Genomic DNA, 12,652 nt, shown 5'->3' on the forward strand with positions numbered 1-12,652 from the left:
GAAGGGAATGGAATGAAATATACAAAGTCATGCAAAGCAAGTGTTTGAATCCAAGAATAAGGTACCCAGCAAGGCTATCAATAAAAATTGAGGGTGAAATCAGGAGCTTCACAGACAAAAAAGGACTAAGGAAGTTTATTACCACCAAACTAGCAATACAAGAAATGCTAAAGGGTCTGCTATTAAAAGAAGAAATAGGAAGGGATAAAGGAACACAGGCATAAAGAATAAAAATGGTGACAAACAAGTACCTATCAATAATAACTTTAAATGTAAATGGATTAAATGCCCCAATCAAAAGACATAGGGTAGCTGAGTGGATAAGAAAACATGACCCATATATCTGCTGTCTACAGGAAACCCACCTTAGAACAAAGGACTCACACAAACTGATGGTGAAGGGATGGAAAAAGGTTTTTCAGGCAAATGGAAATAATAATAATAATAATAAAAAAGCTGGGGTAGCAATACTTATATCCGACAAATTAGACCTCAAAGTGAAGAAGATAAGGAAGAGATAATAAGAGATAAGGAAGGCCACTTCATAATACTAAAGGGAGCAATTTAACAAAAAGATATAACTCTGGTAAACATATATGCACCCAATACAGGAGCACCCAAATACATAAAAAAACTTCTGGAGGATATCAAGGGAGAGCTTGACAGCAATACAGTCATAGTAGAGGACTTTAATACTCCTAACACCACTGGACAAATCCTCTAAACAAAAAAGTCAGCAAACAAACATCAATCCTAAATGACTCACTAGATCAGATGGAATTAATTGACATCCTCAGAACATTCCACCCCAAAGCCACAGAATATACATTCTTCTCAAGTGCACATGGGTCATTTTCAAAGATAGACCACATATTGTGGCACAGGCAAAGTCTCTTCAAATTCAAGAAGATAGAAATCATATCAAGCATCTTCTCAGATCTCAATGGCATAAAACTAGAAATCAACTACAATAAAAACAATAAAAAAATCAAACACTTGGAGGTTAAATAGCATGCTTTTAAATAATGATTGGGTTACCAAAGAGATCAAAGAAGAAATAAAAAGCATCATGGAAACAAATGACAATGAAAACACAACAATCCAAAATCTATGGGACACAGCGAAAGCAGTCTTGAGAGGGAAGTTCATAGCTCTGCAGGACTATCTCAAAAAACAAGAAAAGATGGTAATAAATTATCTAACCCTACAACTCAAAGAAATAGAAAGAGAGCAACAAGAAAAGCCCAGAGTAAGCAGAAGTAAGGAAGTAATAAAGATCAGAGCAGAGATAAATGACATAGAGACCAAAAAAACAATACAAAAGATCAACAACACCAAGAGCTGGTTCTTTGAAAGGATAAACAATATTGATGAACCTCTAGCCAGGCTCACCAAGAAGCAAAGAGAGAGGACCCAAATAAACAAAATCAGAAATGAAAGAGGCAAAGTAACAACCAATCCCACAGAAATACAAAGAATTATGAAAAAATACTATGAAAAACTCTATCCCAACAAAATGGACAACCTAGATGAAATGGACATATTCTTAGAAAAATACAAGCTCCCAAAACTCAATCAAAAAGAATCAAATACCTGAATAGGCCTATAACTACCGAAGAAATTGAAGCAGCGATCAAAAATCTTCCAGCAAACAAAAGCCCTGGTCTGGACAGCTTTACAGGGGAGTTGTACCAAGCATTCAAAGAAGAACTAAAACCTATCCTCCTCAGACTATTCAAAAAAATTAAAGAGGAAGGCACACGGCCAAGCTCTTTCTATGAAGCCAGCATTACCCTAATTCCAAAACAAGATAAAGACAACGCAAAAAAAGAGAACTACAGGCCAATATCCTTGATGAACATAGATGCTAAAATCCTCAACAAAATTCTAGCAAATCAGATTCAGCAATACATTAGAAAGATCATACACCATGACCAAGTGGGGTTTATTCCAGGGATGCAAGGATGGTACAATATCCGCAAATCAATAAATGTGATACATCTCATAAACAAACTGAGAACAAAAATCACATAATCATATCAATCGATGCAGGAAAAGCATTTGACAAAATCCAACACCCTTTCTTGATAAAAACTCTCAGCAAAGTGGGAATAGAGGGATCATACCTCAACATAATAAAAGCCTTATACGACAAACCTACAGCCAACATCATACTCAATGGGCAAAAACTAAACTCATTTCCCCTAAGAACAGGAACAAGACAGGGATGCCCACTTTCATCACTCCTATTCAGTATAGTACTGGAAGTGCTAGCCATAGCAATCAGACAAGAAGAAATAAAAGGCATCCAAATTGGAAAAGAAGAAGTAAAACTGTCCTTATTCGAAGGTAACATAATACTATACATGGAAAGCCCCCAAAGACTCCATCAAAAAACTACTGGACCTAATAAGTGAATTTGGCAATGTAGCAAGATACAAAATTAACACCCAGAAATCTATGGCCTTTTTATACACTAATAATGAACTCACAGAAAGAGAAGTTGAAAAAAAACAATCCCATTTACCACTGCACCAAAAAAATTAAGATACCTAGGAATAAACTTAACCAAGGACGTAAAAGACCTATATTCAAAAAACGACAGGACATTGAAAAAAGAGATAGAGGAAGACATGAACAAATGGAAGAATATACCATGTTCATGGATTGGTAGAATCAACATCATTAAAATGTCCATACTACCCAAAGCAATCTATAAATTCAACCCAATCCCCATTAAAATACCAATGGCATACTTCAAAGACCTAGAACAAATTCTCCAAGAATTCATCTGGAATTAAAAAAAGACCCCGAATAGCTGCAGCAATCTTGAGAAAGAAGAACAATGTAGGAGGGATCACAATACCAGATATCAAGCTATACTACAAAGCCACTGTTCTCAAAACTGCCTGGTACTGGCACCAGAACAGATATATAGACCAATGGGACAGAACAGAGAACCCAGAAATCGACACAAGCCAGTATGTGCAATGAATATTTGACAAAGCAGGCAAGAGCATACAATGAAGACAAGACAGTCTTTTCAATAAATGGTGTTGGAAAAACTGGACAGATACTTGTAAAAAAATACAATTAGACCACCAACTTACACCATACACAAAAATAAACTCAAAATGGATAAAGGACTTAAATGTAAGATGAGAAACCATAAAAATCTTAGAAGAAGCCATAGGCAGCAAAATAGCAGACATTTGTTGTAGCAATATCTTTACTGATACAGCTCCTAGGGCAATGGAAACTAACGAGAAAATAAACAAATGGGACTACATCAAAATAAAAAGCTTCTGCACAGCAAAAGAAACCATCCACAAAACAACAAGAAAGCCCACTGCATGGGAGAACATATTTGTCAATGTTATCTCTGATAAGGGTTTAATCTCCAACATTTACAGGGAACTCATACAATTTAACAAAAGGAAAATAAACAATCCAATCCAAAAATGGGCAAAGGACCTAAATAGACACTTTTCGAAAGAGGACATTCAGAAAGCCAAGAGACATATGAAAACATGCTCAAAGTCACTAATCATCTGAGAGATGCAAATCAAAACAATGAGGTACCATCTCACACCTGTCAGAATGACTATCATCAACAGATCAATCAACGACAAGTGCTGGAGAGGATGCAGAGAAAAAGGAACCCTCCTGCACTGCTGGTGGGAATGCAGACTGGTGCAGCCACTGTGGAGAACAGTATGGCGTTTCCTCAAAAAATTAAAAATGGAACTGCCATTTGACCCAGTGATCCCACTTCTAGGAATATATCCCAAGAAACTAGAAACAGGAATCAGAAAGGATATATGCACCCCTATGTTCATAGCAGCACAATTCACCATAGCTAAGATTTGGAAACAGCCTAAGTGCCCATCAGCAGATGAGTGGATTAGAAAACAGTGGTACATCTACACAATGGAATACTATGCTGCTGTAAAAAAGAAGGAATTCTTACCATTTGCAATAGCATGGATGGAACTGGAGAGCATTATGGTAAGTGAAATAAGCCAGTCAATGAAAGAAAAATACCACATGATCTCACTCATTTATGGATAATAAAGAACATTATAAACTGATGAACAAAAATAGATACAGAGGCAGAGCAGCATAGAACAGACTGTCAAACTACAGTGGGACAGATGGGGAAAGTTGGGGAGCGGGGGAAGTAAGAGATCAACCGAAGGCCTTGTATGCATGCATATAAGCTTAACGAATGGACACAAGATACTGGGGGATAGGGGTGGCCGGGGGAAGGTCAATGGGGAAAAAAAGGAGACATATGTAATACTTTAAGCAATAAAATAAAATTTAAAAAATTATGGATAAACAAAACTCAATTACTGATATAAATATATTGATAAATGTATCTTAGTTACATATAAGTACTTATAACTAAGTCTTCAAAACCGGGTGTGCGTTTTGTGCCAACAGCACATCAGAATTGGGCCCACACACCTTTCAGGTGCTCAGCGGCCACTCTTGGCTGGGGGCCACATTGTGGGCAGCTGTAAGCCGGCCTAGACTGGCTGCAGTGAAAGGAGAGAAGACCATCTTCAGATATCCCAAGACTGCCGTGCGTGTGTGTGTGTGTGTGTGTGTGTGTGAGTGTGTGTGTGTGTGTGAGTGTGTGTGTGTGAGTGTGTGAGTGTGTGAGTGAGTGTGTGTGTGTGTGTGTGTGTGTGTGAGTGGTGCCAGCTCCGGCAATGCCTATGCGCCAGCTGGGCTTTTCTGGTCGTCCCTGGCTGCACAGGCTGCACCTAAGCAGGACTCCAAGCTGCCCCTGTGTCCTCCCGTCCACTCATTTCTCTTAAGCTGCTTGGAGCCACCAAAAGCCACTGGCCCTTCGAGGCTTAATCATCCTCGGCTGGTGCTCCCGAAGCCTGCTTGACCCTGGCCACCACTTACCCCGGGGCAGACGGTTGCTCCTCTTCAGGTGCCTGGCAGGGCAGAAGGGCATGGTGCGGGAAGTGGTGAGGCTGTGGTAGGAGGAGCAGTCGCCGGGCACTGCCAGGCCCAGGATGAGGCTCCGGGAACTCGAGGCAGGAGCAGTGCAGGGCGAGCGCTCTGCTCTGCTGGGCCCTGAGGCCCTTTTTGTCTCTCCTGGAACTTGTGCACTTCTCAGTGCCCCGGGGCTGGGACTGTCCGGGGTGGAGCAAGGGGGAAGCAATCCCCTGCTAGTGCGGGGCTGCCGGGCTTCCTGCCGTGGAAATCCCCTGCAGGTCCCAGGCCCGTCCGCCTGGCGCGCTCCCTCCCCTGCACTCTTGGGCCAGAGCACGGGCAGGAGGCCTGGCCGGTCCATCCCGTCCCCCAGCAGGCCAGGGGCTGAGAGCACAGGCGGACCCAGCCCACCAGCTCTGCGCCTCCCGGTCCTCCTCCCATGCAGGAAGCCTGGCAAATGCAAGTGCTAACTGGAAACATGTTTCTATTTCTCTGTTTCCATTTCTTCATCAACAAGAAGCCATAATGGGACCTGCCTCGCGCGGTTCTGGTGAGGACTGAATGAGACCAGGAAGCCTGGCCTGTGGCATGCCAATGCTTTCTCACGCAGTCACACCCTCCAAGGTCACTGTCACCCTGTGTTACTGACAGGGCAGCCAGGGCCCCCAGAGCTTCCAGGGGCCCGGGACCACCAGCTGAGAAACGGCACAGCCGGCATTTGAACTTCGCAGTTCTAGATTCTGTCCATGAAATCAGCCGCCACCCTGGTGCTTCCGCAGGAGGCAGTTAGACAGACAGAAGCAGAGCAGGGCCCATGGGCCAGGGACAGTCCCCAGGGCGGAAAGCCCAGCCTAGCAATGGGCAAACTGGGAAAACAAGGACTCGTCCCCAGGGTGACCTCTCCTCCCAGCACATCGCTGGTCCTGCGCTTCGGACCTCCCCTGACCTTCCCTCCCTTGGCGTGTTGCTAGTCCTGCGGGTTAGATCCCCTTAGAGGGGGACGAACTAGGGGCCGGAGAGCAGCCCTTCAGCATGAAGCCCCGGGACAACGAGGTCCTGACCCGCATCAGATACATCCAGGCCTCAGTTGTGCGTCAGCCCCAGGCCCAGAAAAGCAGCAAAACCAGACAGACGAAGCCACGGCTGCCTCGGGACCAGCCGCAGTGACCAGTGACCCTGCCTCGACCAATCAGTAGAGACCGTGACCAGAAAGACCACACCTGGAAGGCTGAAGAATATTCTATTGGGATCCTCCCTGAGACCCCAAGGTAAATACCCTTAAGACAAGGACCCAGTGGGGCTCTGTCTAGGGAGCACGCCTCCAGGGGCCGTTTTCCTGGCCTCTCTTTTCCCTCAGCCCCAAGGCCCTTCTGCCTCTGAAACTGGTTCCCTGAGCCCATTTCTTCTAAGCTCACCTCTTCTACCTCTGGGACTGGCTAAATGGTGTATACATAGTTTGAGTCTTGGCTCTGAATTCTTTCCTAGTCAGAACTCAAGTTCCCAGGTTGCTGAATGAAGGTACAGTCTGCCCCACCGGTCTGACACCTGGTGGCATTCCTGCCACCAACTCTTCCACCCCCCCTGAGACTGAGCCTGAGCCAGCCCCTGCCCAGCCTGGCAGCCGCTCCTCTGGCATCATCCGCTCCTCCTGGGACACAGTGTCAGGACCCTGGGCCACAGGCTGCTCTGAAGATGCTTCTTAAAGGGGCAGGCAACAGGAACCAAACTGTGTTGTGTTGATGCTATCCATTCAGTTGCCCATCTCCCATCTGTCCGTCCGTCCATTCACCCATCTGTCTGTCCCTCCATTCATCCATCTGTCCCTTCATCAGAGGAAATCATCCAACTAAGAGCAAACCAAATCTGCTTAACACTCTTCAGAGGGCCTATTGTTCTCAGAATAAAATCCACCTCTAACGTGCCCTCGGTCCGTGACCCATCTCCCACTTGCCCACCCTTCCTGCCATCAGCCTTTCTTGCCCCTTCCTCTTCCTCAAACTCCCTCTTTCACGCGAACCTCTGCACTTTCAGGGGCTCTGCGTGCTCCTCCCCCAGCCCCTGCGGGCGGTCCCTTCAGCCTTGACCTCACTCACACAGCCATTACAGAACGCTTCCCAGGCGAGACCCTCTTCAAGCCACGGTCCCTCCCGCCCAGTGACCGCCATCCTTTGTCTACAGAAGGCAGCCCTGTCAGAAATGGGCTCACTAATTTGTGTCCTTGTTTACCATGTCTGCGAGAGGAATGCAAGTTTCGGGGCAGCAGACCTTGCCTTCCGTGGTCTCCTGGTCCCCGGGAACTAGTCCAGTGCCTGGACAAGGGAGGGGCTCACCGAGTAGCGGTGGTCACTGTGGGACACTTGGAGGGCTCTGCAGAGGCGACAGGCAACCTCTTATAAAACACACAGCGTCGCTGGGTGTTCACACACGCTGGGCAGCACCCTCAGAGCTTTGCTCCATATCCTGACAGCAAGCCTCTAAGGTGGTACAGCGGCGGCACCCATTCTGCAGACCAGCAAACAGAGGCTGGGGAGGACCCTGCCCGAGGCCACATGACTAAGCAGAGTGAGGAAAATTACTTGTCAACTGGCCTCCCAAGTGCCAGCCACTCACAAACCCACGTGGAGGGCTGAGGCTCTGAGCCAGGCCGTCCGGAGGCGTCTGACCTCCTGGCTGCTCCCTGTGGAGGGCGACCGCTGAGACGGCCCCCACTGAACCCTGCTTCCCACATTCCCACCCGGTCAGTTACCCCTAAAGACGGCGGGGCCTGGTCACTTGCTTCAATGAATAGACGACACAGCAAACCCTGACCGGCTGTCAATCCTGAGGCCAGGCCGCCGAGACGGTGGCTACGCCTGGCGTCCCCGGCACCGCAGCAGCTCAGCCGGGCGTGGGGAGGACACCGGCCGCTGCGTTTCCAGAAAGCCTTGTGCTGCCCAGTGCGGGGAGAGAGGAGGCGGGAAGCGAGCAGCGAAGGGGCTACTGCAAGCGGAGCGTGCTGGGCGGGCGCCTGGCCGGGGACTCTAAGGAAGCAGGGAGCGCTGCCTTGTGGCCTCAGTCTGTGCACAAAATACGTCTGAACGGGGGTGGGGGGTGGGGGGATTAAGAACCCCAGGGGACCGGCCACGGGAGGAAGAGGCAGAGGCCTGCCGGAGGCACAGGAATGAAAGGCACCGCGGTCCACCTGCCCGCCCGTCAGATCCTCCAGCAAAGGAATTAAGCCACAGGTGCCGTCCCTGCCGCTCACCTGCAGGCCCAGGGCCGCCATGCACCCTGCTCCTCCCACCCTGCTCCGGCCCAGCACTGCCGTGGGCCACATCAGCCTGGTCTGCCAGCATCTGGGTGGAGACGCTGGGAGGAGACGCTGCCCCAGGGTGCTGGGAGCAGGGGAGAAAAGGGGTGTGTGTGTGTGTGGGGGGGGCTGGGCTGAGAGGAGCAGAGGTGGTGGGTCCCCTGGCTCCTTTAGGGCCCTCTTGAATCTGTCCCTATGTTGCTGCAAAGGCCTGGGCCCCAGAGGAAAGAGGACGCAATCCGGGCAGGTCCACAGCTTTCACAAACCCTCACACGGGCAACATCTACCTGGGCGCACGCTCTCTGCTGAGAAGGGAGAGGAATCCTGTGAAGGAAGGAGAACGCTGGCCTGAGCAGGATGGGGACCACCAGAGAGCCGCCCGCCAGCACGGACGGCGCCTGCCAGCATCCTGCCTGGGCACGCGTGCCCTGCTGCCCTCTCCTCCTGCACGTGCTGACGGGAAGACTCTCTCCAGGCCTGAGCAGAGTAGAGTGCCCGGCCCCACGTGTCTTCGGGGCCCGGAGGGAGTTCACCCACAGGCCCTCACTGGCCACCTTTCCTTTAGGGCCAAGACAGCAACGGAAATCAGACACACTGACAAAGCGTCCCCAGTCCCGGGCAGAGTTAGAGCCCCGGCTCAAGCCCTCAGTACCCAGTGCCCCCACTGCGGCCGTCACTGCCCAGCACCTGTCCTCTGTGGGGTTTGCACACCTACTCTGGGCTTTCTATTGCACCTCTTTATATTCTACTAGAGGCCCGGTGCACGAAAATCCGTGCACTGGGAGGGGAGGTCCCTCAGCCCGGCCTGCCCCCTCTCACAGTCCAGGAGCCCTCAGAGGATGTCCTACTGATGGCTTAGACCGGGCTCATCAGGGGAAGGCACCATCCCCATCACCCCGCTGCTGCTGCTACTGGCAGCCGTGGGCTCAGGCAGCTGCGAGGGCTGGGCCGCACAGCCCCTGGGGCTCAAGGCTGCCTGAGCCCCGGGCCTCGCAGCTGCCTGAACCCCAGGCCTCGCAGCTGCTGTGGCTTTGTCCGGATGGACGTCCAGAAGACGTCTGCCCTAATTAGCATATTACCCTTTTATTAGTATAGGTACTTTTTTCTTGATTTCAGAGAGGAAGGAGAGGGGGACAGAGAGAGAAACATCAATGATAAAAGAGAATCATTGATTGACTGCCTCCTGCACGCCTCCTACTGGGGATCGTATCTGCAACCCAGGCTTGTGCCCTGACTGGGAATCTAACCTTGACCTCCTGGTCCATAGGCCGACACTCAACCACTGAGCCACACCGGCCACGCCAGCTGGGCTCCATTGCACCTCTTGATGAGCTGGAACCAAAAGCGAAATACTTGTTGGCTTGAGACAGGCAGGGGCGCAGAGGGTTCCAGAACAACCAGCCACCCAAACCAACAGCCGCAAAGCCCCGGGTGGCCGCAGGGGCCACGGGAGTGGGGATGCAATGTGGTGCAGTCATACGGAGCCGTCAAAAATGAGCACTGATCCCATTTTTGAAGACATGAAACACAGTGACACTACAGGCCAGCCTAAGGCGGAGGCAGAGCCCTGAGAGGCAGGGGAGGCCCCAAGGGGCTTCTGAGAAAGGCTGCCTGACTCTCGTCACCGGGCGTGTCCTGCCTGCTGGCCCGAGGCCTGGGGTCCGGCGGTGACCACACTGAGCAGCCATGGAGTGAAGCCGCAGGCTGAGCAGCGCCGAGGGGGTCTGGCAGGCCTGAGACCTCCCTGATTGGCTGAGCTCCCGCCTGGGTCCCAGGAGTCGCCAGGGAGGGGCGGTCCCAAGGGGCGAGGGCACACTGGCGCCCTGCAGCCCGGAGGAAGGGACGCCTTGAAAGGCATGGACAACACTGACACTCACTGTGATGAGACGTCTCTGTTGATAGGAGCCCAGGACCCTTCCTCAGCATGGACAGCCCAAAGCCAGCGCTGTGCTCAGCGGGGACGCAGCCTTGCCCGCAGGGCCAGGTCCAGGCCGCACGCCCCTCTCCTCTGTACCCAACATCCTCCTGGACGTGCCGCCAGCGCAGCCGGCCAGAGGAAGAGCAGACAAGCCTCAAAGCTGCGGGGCAGGGCGCGGGTCACTGCTGCTGCTGCACTTTCCGGCTCCCTGCTTACACAGGCGCAAACCTAAGTCAAGGAACCGAAAACTACACGCAATAAGAGCCAGATACAAAATTAATCCACAGAAGGTACAGCCGATTCATAGAGTAGAAGAAACCGAAGTGCATACCATCATATAAACAGGAAAACAGCAAACAGGTGCCAGTTCCCCCGCATTGAGTCTGTAAATTTAACACATAAAATACTAATAGCATCTTTAAAAAATAGACAAATTGATTCCAACATTCATATGCAAAAATAGCAAATGCATTTTTGTAGAAAAGAGTAAGGAGGGCAGAGCAGCCCTATGACAGTCCACGCAGAGGACTCAGCGGCAATAACAAACGCAGCTGGCCCCGCACCCCACGGACAGGCGGGCTCCCACACGGGAGGTCGCGATCAAGTTAAGAGGTGATTTCAAATGGGCAAGCACAGACTGTGGATCAAATGGGATCCGGGGAACTGCATGAAAAATTACCAAGTTGAATCCTTACATCACACCGTAACACATAATGATGGATCAAGGACTTAAAGATGAAAAATGAAATGGCGAGAACCAGGATCAACTGTGGGAGGATTTCGTATCATCTTAACGTAGGAAAGGCCTGTCTAAATATGACACAAAGCCACCGGCCACAAAAGGAACTCCAGTGCAGAAAAGTGAAAAACATCTGCACGAAAGAGAAAAGAGGAGGGAATTATACTCAGATTTGGAATGGTCTCTGCTGGGGAAGTGGAAAGCATTGCCGTGCGGTCACGTTTTGCAGAGGGCGTGGGAGGGAGGGATGTGCGTATTTGTTTGAAAATGTGCAAACACCTGTGGAAGGAGAGCGATGGCGGTGGAGCAGCGATCTCAGAGAGAAGTGGTGGCCGAGGAGAAGAGGTGCCGGGGACTGAGTCTTTGCCTTTTGGTAGTTGAACCATGCTACCTATTTGAAGAACTAAATAAACACAGAATTTAATCTACAGTAACAAGTGAGAGAAACCTCGCATCTCGGGGGGCGGGGGGGGGGGGGCGTGAGGGTGGGCTGCACTGGGTGGGGAAGCGGGGCAGGGGGCAGTAGGAGTAGATTTCGCACAACCTCTTCATGTGGTAGATAGTTGACAATATCTATCAAAGTGTTAAATTGTAAATGACTATCCACTCCTAAGGAATTCACTCTTCCGATCAATTTACTCATGCTTAAGGAGCAGGAAGAACAAATGGAGAACAACTTAAGCATCCATCAGGTTAAATGAGGAATAATGTACTAGTTATACAAATTATGTACATGCCCCAGAAGGTGATGGGACCATGTGATACAGGACAGTACACTATTATGTGGGAAAAGCAAGATACAGCGTGAAGAATATGCTGCCATTTGTGTCTGAGTGACATCCAGGCCCAGGGGTGTGGCTGTGTGGGGGCGGGGGGCCGGGGTCGGGGTGTCTGCCTGCTGCAGGAGGGCCGGCGGGGCTCAGGACACCAGAGGCCTCCTCCTCCCCACAGACCCCGGCATGTCTGCGTGTGTGTTACCACAGCACAATTACTTTCTTGAAAACAGACTTTCCTTTCGCTGTTAAGAGGGGGCAGCTCCTGAGTGTGCCCTGGAGAAGTCAGGCTGCCCTGACCTTTGGTTGCTTTTGATTCAGGAAAGCGTCCCCATAGCCTCCGAATTCCCCTCTGCCTGCCCATCCCCACAGCAGTTTCAGTTCTTGAAACCAGCATCTCCGTGGGAAATCCTTCGTGGTTCTGGGTTTTCTGGGAATCCACGCTGACCTTGCCCCGGGCAGCCCCTGGGAGCACTGGGCTGTGGTTTTCCTTACAGGGACGATGGCAGAGGTGAAGGGAGAGTGCGGCAAGCTGGAGGGGGTCTGGGCGCTGCCAGAGGTCCCCCCACCTACCTTCCCCACCCCCGTGAGGATCCCACCCTCTGCCTTCAGGAGACACCCCAGTTCACCACTCCCGCTGGGGCTGCCCTGGGATGGCTGCGAGCACCTTCGGAGCCAGCCAGCTCCTGCCCATCTCACTGCACACTCCAGGCACTCTGCCCGACTCTCTTCCTGGGATTCACGGGGCCCTTCACACCCCGTCTTTGCACATGCTGTTCCCTCTTCCTGACATGCCTTTCCACTTGGTACACATAGTGAACTCCTACCCACTCATCAAGACCCAGCTCAAATAGCCCCCTCTCTTTCACCTTCCTTACCTGTTCCCCCTCACGCACCCCGTTCCCCTTATCCCATTCTCCCTTCCACAAATACTCATTGAAGGTCGACACCCCAGACACGGTGCCAGGGCTCTCAAAAGT

General features: G+C 50.7%; 1 protein-coding gene across 2 annotated transcripts in view; it reads right to left on the reverse strand.

The window, feature by feature from the left end:
* Positions 1-5,034, reverse strand: part of ARHGAP22 (Rho GTPase activating protein 22) — a 42,867-nt gene extending 37,833 nt beyond the window's left edge. For both annotated transcript variants that reach the window (XM_079792913.1, XM_079792912.1), the window contains exon 1: positions 4,921-5,034. In XM_079792913.1, the coding sequence (XP_079649039.1) occupies positions 4,921-4,972 (52 nt within the window). In that variant the 5' untranslated portion in view covers positions 4,973-5,034. The remainder of the gene's footprint in view (positions 1-4,920) is intronic.
* Positions 5,035-12,652: the final 7,618 nt, after the last annotated feature.

The sequence above is a fragment of the Cnephaeus nilssonii genome (genome assembly GCF_951640355.1).
Source record: "Cnephaeus nilssonii genome assembly, chromosome: 16".
In the NCBI taxonomy this organism is placed as follows: Eukaryota; Metazoa; Chordata; class Mammalia; order Chiroptera; family Vespertilionidae; genus Cnephaeus; species Cnephaeus nilssonii.